The following is a 23,368-nucleotide window of genomic DNA, read 5'->3' on the forward strand; positions in this document are numbered from 1 at the left end:
AAAGTTTACATAAAAAAGGGCAAATTGGGCTTTAAAATCCGAGCTGCAGGTTGTACATATAAATGGATGATCTTTCACTTCAGAAGTAAAGTACCCAGGCTTGGACTATACATGTGTAGCTTCTGGGTTTTCAGTCAGAAAATCAAATTACTTGGTCTGACAACACTGTAAAAATACTATTGAAATGTAATAAAAACAAGAGGGCCTGTTGCAGTTACCTTTTAATGACTGTGGCGGGATGTGACTGAGAGAAAGGGAGTATGGATTTAATACGCCTGGTAATAATAAAATGTTTGATTGTTCTATGACTCTGCTGCTAAGGCAGTGCTTGGAATATTAGATTTTCTTCAGGCCAAAGCATTTAGGCTCTATTACAAGGGTTTGAGATCTCCCGATCCCTGCATTGAACAATGAAATGAGGGACACTGAAGCTTGTGGCTGCCACACTGGGCTGAAATAAGTGGCTCCAATTAAACCTTTCCCATAAAGTGTCTTTTGCGAAGGTGCTGAAATTATGATTGCAAGATCAGAAATAGTTTTCTGACAGACAAAAATCATTAGCCCCTTGACAATGGAATAGCACAGCAGTAGCAACGGGCTGATAATCGATACCTTTGTAGATTACATAGTGGACGTTGGTCTTCCTGTTCTACAAGAAAAGGGTGTGTATGTAACACAGCATTATGTCATTAAACAGTGTTACATAAAGATTTACCAAAATGTAATATACTTCATCCATCCATCCATCCCTCCATGTTCCCCCTCTTCTCCTGTTCAGGGTGGTGGGGGTGGAGCCTATCCCAGCAGCCTTCCCCCTGGACAGGTCATCAGTCCATGGCAGGGCCAACACATAGAGACAGACAACCATTGGCTCTCCCAGCCACGCCTACGGTCAATTTAGAGTCTGGATTAACCTGGTCCCTCTTGATGTCTTTGGACTGTGGAGGAAGCTGGAGTACCAGAGAGAACCCAGCAGGAACAGGGAGAACATGGAGACTCACCCAGAAAGACCCCGTGCTGCAGCCGGGACTCCACCCACAACCTTCTTGCTGGGGGGCCACCGTGAGGACCACTGCTCCACCCACAACCTTCTTGCTGGGGGCCACAGTGAGGACCACTGCTCCACCTTGCCGACTGTAATACACTTCATTTTCACAGATTTTCTTTTCATCCTCATCTTGAAAAAAAAAAAAAAGTCATGTATTATTCTGGAACCTGAGGCGGTTCTGTTAAAATTTGCAGACTGAGCCTCATCCACTGTGGGTTGAGTAGCCTGTGTCTGCGGAGTGGAGGAACCAGCAGTATCTGGCAACTGCAGGTTTAGGTAGGCCAAAGGTGGCGCTATACTTTCACACCGTTGACCTTTACCCGGACCACTGCTGACACCAATCCTTTTGCCTGAACCTCACCTGGAGCTCCTAAATCTGCTGTAGAGTCATCCTATTTGCTAGAAGGCGCTGTTGCGGAAATACAAGGATCCTTGCCTGCGTTTCCTGCATCAGCTGGTGCTCCCTTCTGCAGTCACACTATTTGGCAACCAGACCAAAGCTCATTGGTGGGCTGTGAGCGCCTCTAATGGGCTGCGAAATGATAAAAATAATTATTATAGTAAAGGGTATTATAATCTAAAATGTATATATCAAGTTTATAAAAATATTTATCGAAATGATTGATATTTTTATGAATCAAAATGAAAAGCAGCTGATAAGCAAATTTACAGTTCCTGTATGACCGAGAGCTACGCATGGTGTCCTGCAGAGGGCAGTAATTAGAGCAGCAGCGTCTACACTACCAAAAACTGCACGAAGAAGACGGTTGGTCTCCATGCAGAGGAGAAGAAGAAGAGGCAACGATGCAGCGAGACAAAACAAGCAACGCCGGTGGGGCTGAAAAGTGAGAATACACCAATTTTCTATTAAACTTGTTTATCACTTGTGTTGTAATACTTTCGATTACCTTTGGATGTATTATATGTGACTCTTGTTTAGACACTAAGGTACCAATAACGACTAAAATGTCCCTTTCCTCAGGCCAGACCGGGAGGCCGCCATAATGTCGAAATACTACGATGGAGTTGAATTTCCTTTCTGTGACGAGTTTTCCAAATATGAAAAAATGGCCAAAATAGGACAGGGGACATTTGGGTGAGTAAATGGTGATATTTCTCGTGTAAACTCAGGGGTCTGACGATAGACTCACCGGACACTTCACTATCAAGCGAGCACCGTTTTGTTTGGCAGTGTAACTGGTGACATACAAGCAGGTTCGAGCTTATCAACAAATGCACTCAGCACCAGCGAATGTTGTGTCAGTATAATGCAGAGAAAAAGGCATGAAACATGTTGACCAAAATAACTTGCTTCTCAGTGGGTTTAAAGCAACATGCCAGAGGAATACTCATATTTGTTTACCACCCGTGAGCCATACTGGAAGATGGACACCCCCCCTCTACAGCTGTATTTTGGAGCTGAGACCCATAGAGACCAGCTGACCGCTAGCTAGCTCTGCAGGGTTACTGGCAGAGGATTGTGTAGGTTAGCATATCTCCGTCGAAAAGGGTCGTGAAGAACATTTGTTCCGTCAAAATAGGAAACACATAATCGAAACCACTCTCCTGACTGTACAGCTGGGTGCAGTACAGCAAAGACAAAGCTGATTTTTGACACTGATGGGAACGGACATCTGCTTTGACTGGTTGGGGGGAAAGAGAGCAGGACAGAGACAGACAGATCAGGAAGGAAGAGAGGGACAGAAATAAAGAGAGAGGAAAGGGAGGGAGAATAACAGACAGACGGGGATGTGAACAGGCAAGGATGAGAAAGATGAGCGGAGAGAGACAGAGGGTGCCGCATGACTTATTGATCTAACTGAAGCTTTTGGTACTGTCAATCATGCTAATCTTTTATCTCGTTTGGTTAGTTTTGGTCTTTCTGAAACAGCAATAGACTGGATTAGGAATAAGTCAAATAACAGACACCAAAGGGTAAAGTTCAAGGGTTACCTTTCATATGCACTCTTGGTTGAAACTGGTGTTCCACAGTGGTCTGTTTTGGGGCCCTTATGATTCACAGAATATGTAAAAACAATTTTAGTGATAACCAGTTAGATGCAAGCATTCATTTATATGCAGATGACACCATCATTTATTTTTCGGCATCATCAATTAATAGGTGTATTTCAAAGCTGCAGGAAGTGTTTGAAATAGTCCTGTGTAACCTTTCTCTAAAATAAGTTTTAAATAATAAGAAAAACAAAGTACATGACTTTTTCTAAGAATCGTAAGTGTGGATCCTCTCCTCCATCCCTTTATACTCTGCAGGGGAGACCAAATACTTCGGCTTCGTGTTGGAGGAGGATTTATCATTTAAACTGCATGTTTCTCAACTACTGACTAAGCTAAGCTTAAAATTGGGTTTTATTTTTGGAAAAGTGCTTGTTTTTCAGAGTCAGCTAAGAAAAAGCTGGCGGAGGCCACTTCTTTATTTGTACTAGACGATGGAGATGTCGTCTACAGACGTACCACCAAGGCTCTGTTTATCACTCTGCCCTAAGATTCTGACCCATGCCAATCACTCCACTCGTCACTGCACACTGTGTGAAATGGTTGGTTGGAAGACACAAGCATTTGCGAATGCTTGTGTTCCAGGTTGTAGTTGGCCACCTTCCTTGGTATATAGATAGTCTTTTCCCAGTCACCTGTCAGCAGTGTAACCTGGGCTCCAGTAGGAATGTTCCTTAGATGTTCCATTCGTAAATTCAGAGTTTGGTGAGACTCGTTCCAGCTACAGTGGGCAGTTGCCTGGAATGATCCTCAGAAATCACTCAAAATCACAGCTTTCATTCCAGTTACTGAGTTCAAATCATATCTCAAGCATACATTTCAAACTGTCTGCTCCTGTTTTTATTTTATGGTTAGATTTATTACCCTGTCTGTCCTGATTATGTTATTTGTATTTTGTCTGTCCTAACGATGTTAATTATGCACTGCTGCCTTGGTCAGGGCTCACCTACAAAAGAGATGCCTGATCTCAAAGTGATTTTATCCCTGGTTAATTAAAGGTGCAATTAAAAAAATAAGAGAGGGATGGGGCCAGCAAACAGTAACAAGAGCTGGCGACCAATAACACCATCTCCAGGTTACTCAAGCAATCAATTTCAGCACAATAGGATTCTTTAGGTGCGAGCTGATTTGATAAAAACACAGTGCTGATATTTATGCTAGTACAGTATTGAATACTACTAGAACCGATATTGGCGGCACGGTGGAGCAGTGGTCCTCACTGTGGCCCCCCAGCAAGAAGGTTGTGGGTGGAGCCCCGGCTGCAGCACGGTGTCTTTCTGGGTGAGTCTCCATGTTCTCCCTGTTCCTGCTGGGTTCTCTCTGGTACTCCAGCTTCCTCCACAGTCCAAAGACATCAAGAGGGACCAGGTTAATCCAGACTCTAAATTGACCGTAGGCGTGGCTGGGAGAGCCAGTGGTTGTCTGTCTCTATGTGTTGGCCCTGCCATGGACTGGTGACCTGTCCAGGGGGAAGGCTGCTGGGATAGGCTCCACCCCCACCACCCTGAACAGGAGAAGAGGGAGAACATGGAGGGATGAATGGATAGAACTGATATTAAGGGTGGCAGCCTGAGACACTAGGTTGAAGGACCAGATTACAGGATACAACTGACTGGTAGTTTTTGGGATATTCAATCGATACCCCCACCCCGAACAAGAGACACTGTACGATATTATATAACAGAGATTTAAATGGAAAATAATTTGAAACTGCTTCATGTTTCACAGGGAGGTGTTCAAAGCAAAGCACCGGCAGACAGGGAAGAAGGTTGCACTGAAGAAGGTTCTGATGGAAAATGAGAAAGAAGGGGTAAGGGAGCAGTCTCGACCGTTCATATCAGACTGATTTGCTGTTGCATGTTCTGGGTAGAAACACACTGAATTATTTCTGAGATTATTTAGGTAATGATTAGTCAGAGAGTTGAATCAAGGCCAGATGGCCTTATCCAAGTGCTTATGAAGATCAACAACCATATCCCCTTGTCAAGCAATTACAGTTTCAATTAAAGTCAAGTTGTATGCGTAGTCTTTGCTCTCATTGATTCTTGAGTCAACTGAATATCAATGGATGACTAAAACCATGATGTTTGTCACCTTACATTTGTTTGCATCCCTAGATAGCGAACAATAAGATTCTTACGTAAATGGTAGTAGTCACATAGACTGGGTGTCCCATTCTGGTCTTGAATTGCTCCCTGTTTTCGTTGCTGGATGTTTTCATCTATAGTTTGAAGAAAGATATTTTGGCCTTCACAGAGGAGTGAGGTTGACTAAATTCTGCTGACCACACACACACTGCTGTAAACACAGACATTATTGACGGTGAAAAGCATTGTTAAAATCATTGGAGCTTGGCTAGTAAAGTGCATCTAAAGCACCCACTGAAGTCCTTGACTTTTCCTCGCGACTGTGCTGTTTTAAATTTTGAAAATTGCTGAATTCATATCTGGGCATCAGATTTCCTTCAAGCACTTACAGAAGTTGTCCTCCGGCTCCTGTTTCAGTTCCCAATCACAGCGTTGAGAGAAATAAAGATCCTGCAGCTGCTCAAACACGAGAATGTGGTAAATCTGATTGAAATCTGCAGAACCAAAGGTTGGTATCAAAAGTCTTCACTTTAGACTTAGCGATGGAACTTTGGGTCTCAATTTAGAGTCGCTTATTGTATTCATTATGTTATTTATGTTTAGTTTCAGACTTGTGTGATTACAACCCCAAGCTGCATGCTGACTTGCCCAATAAGCCTTTTCCTAAGTCTGGAACCAGACATATACGATGTGGGAAGGCAGCTCAGTCAGTTGATACGTTCTTTTGTCTCTCACTGTCCATTGTCCAGCCACCCAGTTTAACAGATACAAAGGCAGCATCTATCTGGTGTTTGACTTCTGTGAGCATGACCTGGCCGGGCTGCTGAGCAATTCCAATGTGAAGTTCACCCTTGCAGAAATCAAGAAGGTCATGCAAATGCTGCTCAATGGATTGTACTACATCCACAGAAACAAGGTGAGGCAAAGATCACCTTTTAACAGGAACATGATGCAAAATGTCCTCAAAATAGGCCAGAGCGTGGGTGAGGGGAGTCAAACATACGGAACTTGTTGAATCCCACTTCCTGCATCCTGATTTTTGAGAAGTGAATGAGAAGTTTGTGCGATCATTTATTCTTTGTGTCATAATTGCTGTATCACGATTGCCAATTCCTGATCTCCATTTTTATGTTTATTCCCATGTACAATAATTATGTATTCTGCACATTACTTAATAGTCTACACAATGCACAGATAATAAAGCTTCCTGTTTATCCTTCATGAAAAGGAGAAATGTTAACTTGTTAAGCTAAGCTGGCTTTTGCAGTTTCCCATGTTGATTAATGCCATCGTGATAACTCAGATCCTTCACAGAGACATGAAGGCAGCCAACGTACTCATCACCAGGGACGGGGTTTTGAAGCTGGCTGACTTTGGTTTAGCTCGAGCCTTTAGCCTGGCGAAGAACAGCCAGGGGAACCGCTATACCAACCGTGTGGTCACACTGTGGTACAGACCTCCAGAACTGTTGCTAGGTAAGACACTGACAGGCTCCAAACGAAGCCTCTGTGGAGGCACAGAGGCAGATATACTATATGCAGAGGTATGACCTGCTGACATGATCAGCTAGAAGCATCCGTGCTCAGCACCCAGCCGTGTTCCAGCTATTTATAGACCCTTTTGCATCTATTTGTGAAATCATCAACATGGTCCTGGGAATCTGAAAGTGTATCTTAGACAGCGTCATCAAACATCATAGCTCCTACTTGGAGTTTCCAAGGGGCAAAAGCAACAATGGTGTTTTTAATCGAATCATTTAAATTGCTTAGAAAAATCCGTCCATCCATTTTCTGCCTCTTCACCTGTTAAGGGTGGTGGGGGGTGGAGCCTATCCCAGCAGCCTTCAGGTGTGAGGTGGGGTTCGGGTACGGGTTTACCAGTCCATGGCAGGGCCAACACATAGAGACAGACAACCATTGGCTCTCCCAGCCACGCCTACGGTCAATTTAGAGTCTGGATTAACCTGGTCCCCTCTTGATGTCTTTGGACTGTGGAGGAAGCTGGAGTACCAGAGAGAACCCAGCAGGAACAGGGAGAACATGGAGACTCACCCAGAAAGACCCCGTGCTGCAGCCGGGGCTCCACCCACAACCTTCTTGCGGGGGGCCTCAGTGAGGACCACTGCACCACCGGGCCGCCCACACTTAGGAAAATTTAAAGAAAAACAAGATCTTCAAATTCTTGATGTTTTATTTGTCACTTAGACTTTGTCTGTTGAAGGCTGGTGTAGATTGATTGTGGGCTGTTTGTCTCAGATGAAAACTGAGTAACCGTGGTGGTGTCTTGTGTCATGACTCACTAGTGGTGGCTCTGTTTTGCACTGTGAGAAAGGTTCAACAGGTGCTTTGACAGTCTTGTGACCAAAGAATCGAGTACCAAAGTCTGGTACTAGCAGAAATTTAAAAGGATGAGCTCACTGTGGCTCTCATTTAGAGTGCAGAAGCTGGTCAACTAACGTAACCCTAACCTTTGCATGGACATAATCTTTTAAGAGGCTTTATGAAAGCAGTGGTGGAGGATGAGTGTGGTGGCTGAAAACCATGCCACAATATTTTGTCATTTGAAGTATAGAAGCATAATCCAGCTGAGGGGAGGAACGTCTCTGACTTTGACATTGAACCCTTCATGTCACCAGGTCAATAGAACAAACTAATTTCATCTGAAAGCCTAACAAGTGAAATAAAAGCAAATTGGGAAGTGTAGTTTTAAGAAAGAAGAGTCTGATCAACAGGGTTATTTTCATCAATCAAATGCTAGCAGATGCTTTAATATTTGATTGATTGATGATGCTTCTGAAGAGGTAATAGTGGGAGAGTGAATCTAGCTGTGTTTATTTATCAGGTGGTGGTAGACAAGACAGCATAATAGAGTAACGTTGTGTCGAACCCCACAGGCATGGCACGAACTTTGTACAGTGTGGACGGTAGAGGTCCTCTGCTGATCCTCACAGAAACAAACAAATAGAAGTAGACGTCATAGCTGGCAAATCTTGAATTCTGTTTGGTTTTTTTGATCGGTTTGTGTATTTCGCGGGTTGGGATAGGTGAGCGAGACTACGGCCCTCCTATAGACCTGTGGGGAGCGGGCTGCATCATGGCAGAGATGTGGACCAGAAGTCCCATCATGCAGGGGAACACAGAGCAGCACCAGCTCACTCTCATCAGCCAGCTGTGTGGCTCCATCACTGCAGAGGTAATACAACAACAGTGGGCGTTGGTGAAATTCACTACATTGTTTGGAAGTAAATTACAGAATCATCTTCTGTTGCTTGAATTTTGAACCTTGTGGTTGTCTTTGTGTTAGGTCTGGCCGAGTGTGGACAAAAAATATGAACTATATCAGAAAATGGAGCTGCCTAAAGGCCAGAAGAGGAAAGTAAAGGATCGACTCAAAGCTTATGTCAAAGACCCGTATGCCCTGGACCTGATTGACAAGCTTTTGGTCCTGGACCCCGCACAGCGCATTGACAGCGACGATGCACTCAACCATGACTTTTTCTGGTCAGACCCCATGCCATCAGACCTAAAGAACATGCTCTCCACCCACAACACCTCCATGTTTGAATATTTGGCACCACCTAGGCGGAGAGGTCACATGCCCCAGCAGCAGCCCAACCAGAACAGAAACCCAGCCACCACGAGTCAGACTGAGTTTGATCGAGTGTTTTAGTAAAAGACATTTCTATGGATTGATTTGTTGGATTACCACATTTCCAAGCAAATGTTGGGGAAAGGTACACATTCCTATTTGCTTGTAGTTTGGCAGACATCGATATCGAAATTTTTCCTTTATTAATGAATCCTGTGCATCTTTATTATGGAGAATGGCGTTGTTTTGTAGCAGGGGTGTGACTGGTGTTCAGAGTCAGGCAGAACCTTTTGGAAGCCATATTTTTATAGTCCTGCTTTGCTTTACTTACAGGAAGAAACAGGTTTGGCTCTCTAGTTATGGCTGGGTACCTTGACTGATCAAGATCCATGTTACAATTTTATGGTTTTTCAAGGTCTTGTTAAGGGAGCAGCAAGTGCAGAAAATACTGTTAGATGCCACCCACATTTCTGAACACCTCTGAAACTGATATACTGAAAATAAAACGATTTCTGCTGCTTAGCACAAGCTGCACATTATATTATTTGACTGAAGAAATATGGCCTTTGTTTAGCTGAGCTTGTGTCTCTGATCGCTGCAGAAACTCAAGGATGCAGGACTAATAGTCACCAAAGTTTGGAGTAGTAGAGGAGCACTCCCAAAGTTTGTTGGGGGTGCTCCTTGAATGTTACCATAAAAAACTGCAAACTCCTGTAAAAAGTACAAGATTCCACTGTCACGGCATATTATTAAACCAAAAAAGGTTTTAGCATCAATCCATAGAGGGCTGGATGGCCAGATGTTGCTCTGTATGTGGGACTGCACAGCATTTGATCCTTTCTACCACACATTGAGACGATGTGTCATATTTGATGACTGTCATCCTACACGGCGCCCAAATCAGACATGACGTGTCATCTCAGGGGTAGAGTGGCTGTCTAGCAAACGAAGGGTTGTTGGTTCGATCCTCACTTCCCCCGGTGACCATGTCAAAGTGTCCTTGAGCAAAATACTGAACCCCTAATTGCTCCTGATGAGCAGGTGGCACCATCATCAGTGATGAGAGGACACTGCAAAGCTTTGAGTGCTGCTGAGGTAGAAAGGTGCTATATAGAAATGTATAGAAAGACCATCACCATCATCACCCCAAGCGAAACAAAATATGATGCAAATTAATTGTAGAAATAATCAAGACTATGAAGCTGATGGAAGGCAAGTTACTGTTTTAATTCCACGTGATGAATGAGTGCAGTGGCACAGATGTCCTCTGCAAAGGTGTTTAGTCAACCTCACCTTTACAATAACAGTGGCCATGTTGACGCTACCTCCTTGCTGCTGGACCTGGAGAACATGCCCTCCACCCACAGCACCTCCATGATTAAATGGCACCAACCAGGTGAAGCCACGTGCCCCAGCAGCAGCCCAACCAGAAGAGAAACACAGCCACCACGAGTCAGACTGAGTTTGATCGAGTATTTTAGTCAAATAAAGGCGTCTCTATGGATTTTAGTTTTTATTGGACGACGACACCTCCGAGAAGGCTGCACATCTTTTTGGTTGTAGCTCTGCAGAGACGTGCCACCTTTTTTTCTCTTTGCTGATCAGTCATGTCTTTATTATAGAGAATGCAGATTGTTTGGGTTGGAGTCCCTCTACAATAACAATGGCTAGTAAAGACACACAGTTGTCTGAATAACAATTTGGAATGGAGAGCCACACGGCAGCTGGGACAGCTCGTGGCAGCTGCTGCTGTTGGTCTGTGAACCGCCCTGGACCTGTGAACCACCCTGGATCCGTGAACCGCCCTGGATCCGTGAACCGCCCTGGATCCGTGAACCGCCCTGGATCCGTGAACCGCCCTGGACCTGTGAACCGCCCTGGATCCGTGAACCGCCCTGGACCTGTGAACCGCCCTGGATCCGTGAACCGCCCTGGACCTGTGAACCGCCCTGGTTCTGCTCCTGTCCTGAACACTTTTGGTGATTAAAAACCTGTTTTGAACATTTTTCTTACCCACATCTTTGCCCCAACACCATAAATTTCATAAAAGGGTTGACTGATAGTCGAAACATCTCCCTTAAGAACTATGGAGAGACAGACAAGTGTCTGCATTCCACACTGAAGTAAACTGAATCAACTCCTCAGGTTGCAACACTGTATACTGATCAAGCAGACCAGCCACAGTCACTAAATCAGCTGATGATATCTACATGAAGCATTACACACATGAATACTAGCAGGCTTCACTCCCAGCTGCAACTTGCAGCAGCAACCCTTCAGCAGGCTCCTCTTGAATTGGTGTTTCTGCAGAGCTTGCACTCATTGGTGAAAATATCTGCAATGAGATCGACTGTTGTGAGAAGATATTTAATCTGTTTGTATTAGCATAGATTTGTCATGAAGCAACTCACTGTGTGTGCTATTAAACTAAAGCCTTACTCACATGATGGAGTGCTCTGTTAGCTCTGCCACTGTCACATGTACTGAGCTGACAACAATCACAACCTCCAACAAAGTTACAGAGGGCACCATTGGGCAGATGGGTCCCAGACACGGCTGGCTAGATGCAAAGGGCCCTCTAACTCTCTTTGCAGACACCGGTTGAGAGGCTGGGAAGTAAAAGGAGGATGTAAACTGCCAGGTTTGTGGCTCAGTAATTTATGATGTCTGTTTCCAGACTGATGTGACGACACTTGGCCTTGTGGATTTTTGGGGGCAAATCAAGTGAATCTAAGTGAGATCAGTAGCGATTGTTACATGATAACACTGTCATAATAATGATAGCTCAAATATTTTCCTGTGATACAGAAAAACCATGAGCCAGCTGATGACGAAGCCATTGAAGCTATTGATTGTTCTTTTAAAATCAACATCTATAAACATTGTCAAACATTATAATAAAATAAATATTACTTACAAATTATTAGTACACATGAGCATACAAGGATACAACTACCCAACCAAACTAAAATGAGCAAGACCACCGAGCATGCCATCGATCAGCTTCTGGCACTACAAACAGTCCGGTATGTACTGCATCTGGTAATTATCATGTAAACCATCATGTTGACTGGTCAATGCAATTCATGGCTCCAACAGCAGGTGTCAGTACCATTAAACAGAATCCAGGCTACACTTCCACGCAACTAATTTTCTATAGAAATGCATTAAAGTAAAAGGAAGCAGCACATTGACTGAGTCTGCTACAATAATTACCCATGAGGTCTGCATTGTTGCTTGTGGACTATATTAAGCCCTCCCATATGATAAGTCCTTCAATAACCTACTTTGTTTCATTATTGTAAATGCAGTTTTGGAAAAGAGAGATTCAAACAACTCCCCAGAAGTTACTCAGTGTTCCCATATTCCTGTGTATCCCAACATGTAGTGGTTTAAGCCATCTCTAAATGTTGATTTCACAATGTCATTTGCAAGTGTCAGCACAGGAGCTGAAAAGAACAATCAATGCTGCATGTTCTTGACAACTTACATTTTGGAGCCAATCAGGTGAGGCGTAAATGTTTTTCTTTCTTTATCATCACTTTCTGTCCTGGTTTTCAGCTCTCAGATGCCTTTGACCATCATCACAGCCACTGGCAGCTGTATGTGGCTGATGGCATCCAGCTTGCAGGGCAGCATTTATAAAAGAGCTCCTGTCACTCACTCCCAGACAACCATATGTGTGCCTGCATGAGTTCTGTGCCAGCCATGGGCTTCCTCTGCCAGAAGACATTTGGAAGCAGCAGGGTATCATTAACACGGCATAATGATTGATTAACCGCAAATGTGGAGCTTGAGGCAATTCAGTCCCAGTTTCTACCTCTTACCACACACACACACAGAGGTGGGCTGAGGTAGAGACGGAGACAAGGGGAGCCCCCTGCAGATGCAAGGATGTAATTGCATTAGCTGCCCAGTTGGTAGAGGATGAGCTTGGGTTGCTCTGAAATGAACACAGTCAGGGGGCCACATCAAGCCATTAGGAGCACTGCAGCCCACTGATTCAGTCCTGAGGCAGTTTTCATAGGCAGCTTTTCTGCAGCGGCTCTGCTGTGGGGACCTGGTGGAAGCTCCCAGTTACTCATCCTGCAAAATGTCTTCCTGTCGAGGATGGAAGATGGACTTTAAAATGAAGCCATGAAGAGTTTTGACATGAAATCTTGGTTATAAATCTGTAGCCACAGATTAAAATAGATACTGCTGAAGTTAGAGCTTTTAATAGAAACCAAATGGTGGAAAAAGTGCCGTAATTCATAGATTCAATGAGTAAAAGTTCAGGAAAAAAAGACAAAGACTTGAGTTCCAACTATGAATGAGCAAAGCAAGTCAGCACATTTAAATATATAGGATTTCTCCAACAATAATAAATTCTATAAGAAACCACAGGACAAATGTAGTCTTTAGGGTTGGCGCAGACATTTGAGGGGTCAGGAAGATCAGATTTTATGAGTCTGTATGCTCTGACTCTGCCATGAACTGCATCAAAGGGCAAACTTTCCATTTATTCAGTTAAATAGCTTCACATCGTTAACATGGATTGACACAAAATTTGGTGCAGATACACACCGACATATAGCCTCATCTTCATACTGGCATTTCAGCTTGTGAAACGGTGGGGGTTATGGACCCAAATGCAACACACTTAGAAACAGAAGTTGAATCGGTAATGGCCTTTATTCCGAGGATGCCAGGAACGTAACCACAATAATGGGCAGGCAAAAACAGAGGCAGTCTTGCAGTGAATCAAGGCAGAAGTGGTTACCAGGGCTGAGGCAGGGGGGAGTAGTCGAAGCAGGCAGGGTCGAAGCCGGGAAGTCAGTCCAAGGAAAACGCTGGAGAGTTTAGCATCGAGCATCACAATCTGGCAGAGAATGAAGGAAGAGGGAGACCTAAATAGCTATGGGACAGGTGCAGGTGATAGAGACTGATTGGCAGAGGAGGTTGGCTGAGGGAGTGAGAGGTGATGTGTTCAGGGTGACTTGGAGAAACTAGTGTTGCAAACTGCAAACCATGACAGCTTGTTGATTCATGAAATTCTCTGAATGCAATAATTGGCCTTGAGGAAATTTCTTAAAACTTAGCACAAATGTACACTTGCAATGTGTCTGAAAGGGGCAGCAGCACCACCTCAAGAATTGTTCTGAACTGATCAAATTCCTACCTCCTGGAAATGACGTACCTTCAAACTGCCGCCAGACGAACCTGGAAGACGAAGCTCAGGAAGAAAACAGAACTGCCATAAATGTGTATGTTGTAGTTCTTTTGTGTGTATTTTTAAGGTATTTTTAATACCCGTTGCTTAACCAACATAGTATCTGGGCAACTTCTATGCTACGCACCCATTGGTATAACTGCTACCTGAAAAGATATCATGTGAAACACATTTTGTGGCATTAATACCTTGTCATTTTGCACTCAATGCTCAGGGAAAACACCATATGGATAATTATTGATTCTGTTTATTGATTATTAATGAGTCATTCATCTGAAGTTCATTGATAAATAATGAAATTAAATCCATGTTTTATACATATATATATATATATATATATATACGCACACATATATACACACACAAACATATATGCACACACACACATATATACGCACACACACATATATATGCATACACACACACACTTATATACACACACAAACATATACGCACACACACACATATACACACACATACACACACATATTATATACACACATATTATATACACACACATATATACACGTGGGCGGCATGGCTCAGGGGTAGAGTGGACATCTAGCAGCCGAAGGGTCGCTGGTTTATTTGGGGCGGCATCCACAGTGATGGGGGCGCTAAACCAGTCCGTTGTGGTAAAGAGGGAGCTTGGCCAAACGGAGAGGCTCTTGATTTACTGGTCAATCTACGTTCCAACACTCACCTGTGGTCATTAGAGAGAGGCAAGGTTCACCCTGGATGGGTTGCCAGTGCATCACAGGGCCAACGCATGTAGACAAACATTCTCTTTCACTATATACTGTATATATATATATATATATATATATATATATATATATATATATATATATATATATATATATATATATAAAACCCAATCCGCCTGTCAATCTCCCGCTCCATCCTACCCTCACTCATGAACAAGACCCTTGAGATACCCAGGGCAGATCTCATCAATCCCCAGGGCTCTGCCACCTCGGAGTTGTTATACTGCCTCAGCGATTTCTGTAAACAGTGTGGGCAAGTTGCTGCCTTCCCCCCTGAGGCGACGGATGGTTTGCCAGAACCTTTTCAGAGCTGACCGATTGTTATCTTCTATGGCCTCACCGAACTCCTCCCAAGCCAGAGCGTCGACTGCACACCGCTTGGCCTGCTGGTACCAGTCAGCTGCTTCTGGAGACCCAGCCACTTGCAAAGTCAGTGGTAGAAAAAATCAAGCTTACAATAAAATTAACAAAAAACGTGGAAAAAATTAGAAAAAAGTGGTGTACAGTGTAGTTTACATTGGCAAACAAAGACAGACATTTGCATGAACAAAAAGAAAGAAAAAAAGAAAGCTTTGAAACATGACAAAGCAGAGGAAATTACCCTTTGGAGGGAGAGTTAGTGTAAGCCATGTTTATTGAACATGCTGCTATTTAGTTATGTGGCTAACTTTTATCTTGACCCTAACATCAACGGACTACTGAACAAGGGAACTTGTGAAATAGCAGAAGTAAGAAACACTAGAGAAACGAGTCATTCACTGAAACTTCACATCATCTTCAACTCTCAGCTCAACTCAGCTTGACTTATAAAGCACTTCAAACAACTTTAAGAAAATCACTAAATGGCTGTACTTTGCCTCAGGGCTTTTGCATAAAGCATCTTGTAACATCAGGACAGGCTTCTTTAAAGAGCAATGTTTGACTGAGCAATTGTCATAGCTAACAACAACACGATAAAGTATTTAGGAGGGTTGAAATCATGCAACAGAAAACTCTGCTAGCATCCCACATGCATACACGTTTAAACCTGCTACAGAAACATAAGTCTGGATATATTTGTGTATATTCTCAGTCATCAATTCTCAAAAATAATCAATTGAGGCCACTGGGCTCACCTCTTGTAAGTGAAGACGTTTCGCCTCTCATCAAAGAAGCTTCCTCAGTGCTAAATTTCTGGTGGGAAGCATCAGGTACATCCAGCCAGGGGGTGGTGGCAAAAAACAAGTGGTTGTGAGTCCAGTTGCCTAAATTGTTTATTTTGGAGAACCAGTCTGGATAATGGTTGAGTCAAATAGCCCAGCAACAGCAGAACATGTGTCATAAACACACACTGAACTCCTGCAACATGGAGTAGCATCACATCATGCAGGTCACACACAACGAATATCCTAAACAGCTCACCACTTAACACCCCTCAATGCATGAATATCCTACTCTCAATGAACCGATGACAAGGAATGTGCAGCTGCAGTGTAAACTGACAAGAGGTGTCTGACTGCAAATAACATCAGCCAGAATGATGAACAATAAAGAGTCATTGACAACAGTGTGCAAGAAGAAACAGTTTTGTTTCATGTCCAATTCTGTCTCACCTTTTGTATTTACAGTTCACATTGCAGGTTTTACTTGATCCACAAATATGTGTGCACACATTCCTCCATAATTAATGGCATATGTGAGAAAAGGCCTGCTTTTTTCTACAAACAAGTACGCATTCTGATCCTGTGGTCCCCTGAGTTGAGGCCCACAGTTGGGGAGCCAACAGAAAGTAAGCTCGCGTATTTACATCGTTTGTGTTTGGGTGGCACAGGATGCTCCATCCAGGGCTCACTGTCACTTAATCTCTGCCAAAATGGACTCCGACATCCACCAATGCATGTTTTTGTTCTTGAACTGAAAAAAATATATAAAAAATATGTATTAAAAAGAAGGGGCAAAGCATATTAATGAACATTTACATGTAAATATACCAGATTGCAGCCATAGGCTAATTTCCAAATGCAGTCCCTTGGCAGGTTGCTGTTACATAGTAGGACAAACGATACACATTTACATAGAAAAATATGAAAAAAATACACTACACATATTCCAACATCTGACAACAAAATACACAAGCTGTATTAACTACCATTTGAAATATTGTGATCATTGAATTCTTAAAATTCACAGAGGTCTTGTTTTTCACTGATAGCGTCTTCTCAGCTCTGTTTAAAAGGGTCTAAGTCTGGGGGACATCTTGTCATTTCTTCTTTTATACGATTGCCAAGCCATGACTCCCCAGAGCCCTGGCCTGTCTAAATATAAAAAAAGCTATTTGACTGGGCCTTTGAAATACCGAACTGTAATGTCACTCCTGGGCTCTTTCAAATAAAATGGAGAAGGAAATGTCAGTGCTGATTTATATCAACCAAGTCTGAAGTAGCCTGGGCTGGGAGGAGTGCCCTCCTGGTGGTAAGCTGGGCTTGCCAACAGGACAAGTGCCCTTTAATGCCTGGCTTTTTAAAACCTTTAGCCAGGATGTGGAGATGCATTTGTAATGTTCATCACACTCACACACACACACACACACACACACACACACACACACACACACACACACACACACACACACACACACACACACACACACACTTCCCCACAAACAACTACATGCCAAGAAAACAACCAAACTTGTTACTGTTACAGCATTAATTTTTGGATGATGTTTTGCGGAGATCCCGACTCCTTTCTCTCTGATCGCTACATTCTGGCATCAGCCTCTTCTCTGTCACCCTCTAGATGTCTCTGTACTTATTTTCATCTGAGCCTGTCTTATTGCTCTCCAGAGTACTGCTGAACCAAAGGTTGATAATTAGGGGATCATTTGACCAGCTTAACCCTAGAACACTAACATTAAAATTAGTAACACCATCACTAACGTCAGGTATATTTTACCCAATATAATCTTCCTGAAAAAATGTAGATTTCATCAAAATATATTAAGAGTACAATGCTGTATGCCAAATTGAAGTACTCTCCTTTCATTAGATTTATCTCACTATTGTACTAGTTTCTCCTCTTTCCAGCTCGTGCTGTAAGGGATAAAACTTGTTGTAGTTGATAATATACACTCACTCTAACACATTACTGTAGTTTTTACAATAAAATCTTATCATTAGTCACTGTTTCACCAGGTTACATTTGGTTTAAAATGCATCATGATTAAAAAAAATAACTCCAATAAATACCACCGTTATTCACTAGAATTCAGGTGAAGTAGATCATTCCGTATCCAGGGTGGGGTGGGAGGGAGTCCAGGGAAGAGACCCATTCTTATCATCCTGAACATCCATGCAATCAAAGTTATCCTGATTGGTGTGAGTGTCTGATTCTCCTCCTCCTCTTCATTCAGTAGGACTGGGGGAAAGGGTGGGGCTGTTGAGAGAGGGCAGATGGACAGGAGTTGACTGTGGTGGATGTGAGAGAGGGCTGATCAGGGCTTCTCTGGTGAAAGTCAGCAATGAATTGAGGATCAACAATAAAAGAGGCGGGGACCCACAACCTGCTGCGACCACTATGGCCAAGCTGCTTGTGAATGTGCCTCAGGATGAGAGTAGCAACATGTTGATCTTTGGAGAGAATAAGCGGATGTTTAGTTTCCTCTGGCAGGGAGCCCCTAGTCAACCGTCCTCCAACTCTCAGAAGCCCAATATCCAAATATGGGTCCAACCTGTAGATAACACTCTGCCTGCTCACAGCACCCTTACCAGATGACAGCGTGGCAACCTCTTCTCCAAATCTTTGTTGCTGGCAGGACTGAATGATGGCAAGCTCGGCCTCTAAAAGATCCTTCGCTGACAAAGCGTGTCCCTTTGGCACGTCTGATCTTAACCTGCTGGTATTGGAAGCCTCTGCCTCACTCCTCCTGCGCCACCTTTCCAAAAGAAAGCCTTTCTTTCTGCTGACTTATAAGGCTCTCAATGATAAAGCTCCATCCTATCTGAAAGAACTCATTAGTCCCTACTGTCCCACCAGAGCACTCCGCTCCCAGAATGCAGGTCTGTTAGTGACTCCCAGTATCTCTAAAAACAGACTGGGAGGTAGAGCCTTCAGGTACCGGTTCCTCTACTGTGGAACCAGCATCTCTCCATGGGTCAGAGAGGCAGACACTTTAACTACATTTAAGTCCAGGCTTAAGACTTTCCTTTATGACAGAGCCTTCAGTTAGGACTGGTTCAGGTAGCTCTGAACCATTGATAGCTATGCTGCTACAGGCTTAGACTGCTGGGGGACACATCAGGTTACATGGAGCCCTCCCCTCCTCTCCTCTCCCCTCCTCTCCTCCTCACCTCCCCCCTCATTATTATTACCGTTTCACCCCTTTTATCCCCTGCTGTTAAACTGGCCTGCGCCCCCCTCCCATGAACCAGTCTACCATCCAGTCCCCCATCAAGCTGGCCTGCTCTCCCTGCCTCCCCTCCCATGAACCAGTCTACCATCCAGTCCCCCATCAAGCTGGCTTGCTCTCCCTGCCTCCCCTCCCATGAACCAGTCTACCATCCAGTCCCCCATCAAGCTGGCTTGCTCTCTCTGCCTCCCCTCCCATGAACCAGTCTACCATCCAGTCCCCCATCAAGCTGGCTTGCTCTCCCTGGCTCCCCTTCCATGAACCAGTCTACCATCCAGTCCCCCATCAAGCTGGCTTGCTCTCCCTGCCTCCCCTTCCAGAAACTTCCTTCATCAACTGTTATCAACATTTCCATGTTTCCTCCATTCTGTGTTATAAACTGTTTTCTTGTCTGTAACAACATCTACTGCACGTCTGTCCCTCCTGGTGAGGGATCCTCCTCCCCTCCTCACCCTGAGGTTTCTCCCATTTTTCCCTGTTAAAGGTTTTGTACGGAGTTTCTCCTCAGTCGATGTGAGGCTCTGAGGGCAGAGGATGTTGTTATGATGCCATGAAGCCTGGAGACAAACTGGTGGTGAAAATGGGCTCTACAAATAAAATTGCCTTGCCTTGCCTTGCCTTTCAGCTTCATGAACCAGGCAACAGATACCTTTAGCTTCATCCAATTTAAAAAGTAGGCCATTAGCTGCCCAGTGGCATCAGGTGAGCCCTCCACATTAATGATGTTCACCATGGCTTCCTTCTTGACCTCTGTGTCATCAGCTGCTATCACAGTCTCTACCAGGTTTGCCGGCCAGTCCCCTTCTGGTTTACACAAGAACTTTGGACCCTCAATCTACCTGTTGTCATGAATGAAATCTCCAACTCTCCCTCCTCTGGATGCAATATCTGCAGGGTTTTCCTTAGGGCTCACATACCGGCATTGTGCAGCTCTAGTGGCTTCTCTGATAGCTGTGATCCTATTGGCTACAAACGTATGGAAACACTTGTCTTCATTCATGATATATTTCAGGACAGAAGTGCTGTCCGTCCAAAAAACGGATTCTTGCAGCTGGAGCTTCAGCTCTGCCTTAAGCATGAGGTCAATATGCACAGCCAGGACAGCAGCAGTCAGCTCCAAGAGAGGAATAGTAACAGTCTTTAAAGGTGCAACTCTAGCCTTACCCATCAGGAATGCAACATGGACGTCATTTCTGTTGTTCTGCATCCTGAGATAGGTGACGGCTCCATATCCTGCTTCACTAGCATCCGAAAAATGATGTAGCTGAACATGTATGGGATGTCCAAATCCCTTAAGTTTAATGGACCTTTCAACCTTAAACTCAAACAGCATATCCAGGTCCTCCATCCATCTTGTCCACTGATGCAAGATGTCCTGGGGTATGGTCTCATCCCATCCAAAACTTCTTCTACAAAGCTCCTGTAGCATGACATTTGTGGGCAACCCAACTGGTGCAAGAAACCCCACAGGATCATACAAGAACTAGAGACAGACAACATTCCCCATCTGGTGCAAGTCTTTGTTTGACCTCCATCTTGAAGTTAAGTGCATCAGTCTCAACACACCACTGCAACCCAAGAGCTCTTTCGACAGGGAGTTTGTTTCTATCCAGATTAAGTTCATGCAGATCTTTGGCTCTGTGTTCCTCAGAAAAAGGTTTGCAACATGGTGCAATTGTTGCTAATCCATTTGGTCAGAGTGAAACCTCCCTTTTGACAGAGAGCAGAAAGATTTTTGACCATGAGGGTGGCTTCCTCTTCAGAGACCATGCTCTTCAGACAGACATCAACATAAAAGTTCTCATTGACTGCTTGAACCACTGCAGCTGGAAAGTTGGACTGATTGTCATCTGCTGTTTTCCTCAAAGCAAAGCTAGCACAACTTGGAGAGGACACAGCACCAAACAGATGGACAGTCATACGAAACTCAGCCAGCTCCTTAGTTAGATCTCCCTCCGGCCACCACAAAAAGCCCAGGAAGTCTCTATCCTCCTCAGCAACCTTGACCTGATGAAACCTTGCTTGCTCACCCATAACTGCTACTGGTTCCTGCCTGAACCTAATGAGGACCCCAAACAATGTACTTGTGAGGTTGGGACCTTGCAAGAGCTGTTGGTTCAACGATGTTCCCTTGCATGCTGCACCACAGTCAAACACCACCCACAGAGTCCTCTTCCTTGGATGATATATACCGTGGTGAGGGATATACCAAACCTTGCCCCTGCCACAGTCAAGCTGCTGTGCAGGTACTTGTTCTGCATAGCCCTTAGGCAAGGCAAGGCAATTTTATTTGTAGAGCCCGTTTTCACCACCAGTTTGTCTCAAAGGGCTTCACATGGCATCATAACAACATCCTCTGCCCTTAGACCCTCACATCAACTGAGGAAAAACTCCATAGAAAACCCTTTTAACAGGGAAAAATCTGAGAAACCTCAGGGTGAGCAACAGAGGAGGGATCCCTCACCCAGGACGGACAGACGTGCAATAGATGTTGTTACAGACAAGAAAACAGTTTACAATACAAAATGTGGGAAACATGGAAATGTTAACAACAGATGGCAGACTGGTTCATGGAGGGGAGCGCGGGCCGGTGTAATAGCAGGGAATAAAAGGGGGGCGGGGGGGGGGGGCGATGCAGGCGACAGTTGGAGCTCTGGTGGATCTGTGGAAACAGAGAGACTGCGAGACACCAAGGCCAAACTACAAAGTGCAACAAGTAATGGTAATGACAGTTCCAAAAATGTGCAGGGAGGAGAGGAGGAGAGAAGGGGAGAGGAGAAGAGAGGAGAGGAGAGGAGAGGAGGGCTCCATGTAACTTGATGTGTCCCCCAGCAGTCTAAGCCTATAGCAGCATAGCTATCAATGGTTCAGAGCTACCTGAACCAGTCCTAACTGAAGGCTCTGTCATAAAGGAAAGTCTTAAGCCTGGACTTAAACGTAGTTAAAGTGTCTGCCTCTCTGACCCATGGAGAGATGCTCGTTCCACAGTAGAGGAACCGGTACCTGAAGGCTCTACCTCCCAGTCTGTTTTTAGAGATACTGGGAGTCACTAAAAGACCTGCATTCTGGGAGCGGAGTGCTCTGGTGGGACAGTAGGGACTAATGAGTTCTTTCAAATAGGATGGAGCTTCATCACTGAGAGCCTGATGAGTCAGCAGAAGGATTTTGAAGTTGATTCTAGATCCTACAGGAAGCCAGTGGAGAGAAGCTAAAGTGGGAGAGATGTGTTCTCTCTTCTTAACTCCTGTCAAAACCCTTGCTGCAGCGTTCTGGACCAGCTGGAGACTCTTTAGGGAGTATTTAGGACATCCTGACAGGAGAGAGTTGCAGTAGTCCAGCCTAGAAGTGATGAATGCATGAACCAGTTTCTCAGCATCACTCTGGGAAAGGATGTTCCTGATCTTAGTGATACTGCAGGTGGAAGAAGGCGGTCCTAGTCACATGCTTTATGTGGGAGCTGAAGGAAAGGTCCTGGTCAAAAATGACTCCAAGGTTCCTTGCAGTTGTCCTCAGGGTCAGGGTGATGCCATCTAGAGTAGCGATCTGGTTTGAGAGGTGTCCCTGAGGTGTTTAGGTCCAAACACGATGACCTCAGTTTTATCTGAATTTAGCAGTAAGAAGTTAGAAGACATCCAGGATTTAATGTCTTTTAGGCAGTCTTGCAGATTAGTAAACTGGCTTGTGTCGTCTGGCTCCATCAACCAGTAAAGTTGTGTGTCATCTGCATAACAGTGGAAGTTGATCGAGTGCTTCCGGATTATGTCACCTAAAGGGAGCATGTAAAGAGTGAAGAGAATCGGTCCTAAAACTGAACCCTGTGGTACACCATATGTAACTCTACTGTACTCTGAATGGTCATTATTAACATGAACAAACTGAAACCTGTCTGATAAGTAGGACTTAAATCATTTTAGGGCAGGTCCTTTAATCCCAATTTCATGGTCTAGTCTCTGTAGCAGGATGCTGTGGTCGATGGTGTCAAATGCAGCACTGAGGTCCAAAAGGACAAGCACAGAGACAAGACCTCTGTCTGTAGCTATAAGAAGATCATTAGAGACTCTGACCAGTGCTGTTTCAGTGCTATGGTGTTCCCTGAATCCAGACTGGAAGGCTTCAAAGAGCTCGCTGCTGTGCAGATGTTCATGTAGCTGCTCCAGGGCAACCTTCTCAAGGATCTTGGAGATGTAGGGGAGGTTGGATATAGGCCTATAGTTGGCTAACACATCTGGGTCAAGAGAAGGTTTTTTAAGTCAAGGGTTGATGACA

The 23,368-nt window shown here is 44.3% G+C and overlaps 1 protein-coding gene and 1 long non-coding RNA gene across 2 annotated transcripts; one reads left to right on the plus strand and one right to left on the minus strand.

Annotated features, from left to right (window-relative positions):
* The first annotated feature begins 1,743 nt into the window (after positions 1-1,743).
* cdk9 (cyclin-dependent kinase 9 (CDC2-related kinase)) lies at positions 1,744-11,181 on the plus strand. Its single transcript, XM_086187981.1, has 8 exons — positions 1,744-1,893; positions 2,031-2,144; positions 4,790-4,871; positions 5,566-5,656; positions 5,898-6,064; positions 6,452-6,623; positions 8,192-8,340; positions 8,452-11,181. The coding sequence occupies exons 1-8, from the start codon at positions 1,853-1,855 to the stop codon at positions 8,815-8,817; spliced, it is 1,182 nt and encodes a 393-aa protein (XP_086044107.1). The 5' UTR covers positions 1,744-1,852; the 3' UTR covers positions 8,818-11,181.
* Positions 11,091-13,579, minus strand: LOC147244450 (uncharacterized). Its single transcript, XR_015110451.1, has 3 exons — positions 13,499-13,579; positions 12,227-12,837; positions 11,091-11,345 (listed from the first exon to the last, which is right to left on the minus strand). It is a non-coding gene; the product is annotated as an uncharacterized LOC147244450 (long non-coding RNA).
* Positions 13,580-23,368: the final 9,789 nt, after the last annotated feature.

The sequence above is a fragment of the Aulostomus chinensis genome, chromosome 19, assembly GCF_037954235.1.
Source record: "Aulostomus chinensis isolate RoL2024-O1b breed Wild chromosome 19, RoL_Achi_v1.0, whole genome shotgun sequence".
NCBI classification, from domain to species: domain Eukaryota; kingdom Metazoa; phylum Chordata; class Actinopteri; order Syngnathiformes; family Aulostomidae; genus Aulostomus; species Aulostomus chinensis.

Excerpts from the sequence above, each read along its gene's own strand:
- cdk9 (XM_086187981.1), top strand. The coding sequence starts at position 1,853 with ATGCAGCGAGACAAAACAAGCAACGCCGGTGGGGCTGAAAA. Across the intron at positions 2,145-4,789 it reads ATAGGACAGGGGACATTTGG|GGAGGTGTTCAAAGCAAAGC; the intron begins GTGAGTAAATGG and ends CATGTTTCACAG. Across the intron at positions 6,065-6,451 it reads ACTACATCCACAGAAACAAG|ATCCTTCACAGAGACATGAA; the intron begins GTGAGGCAAAGA and ends GTGATAACTCAG.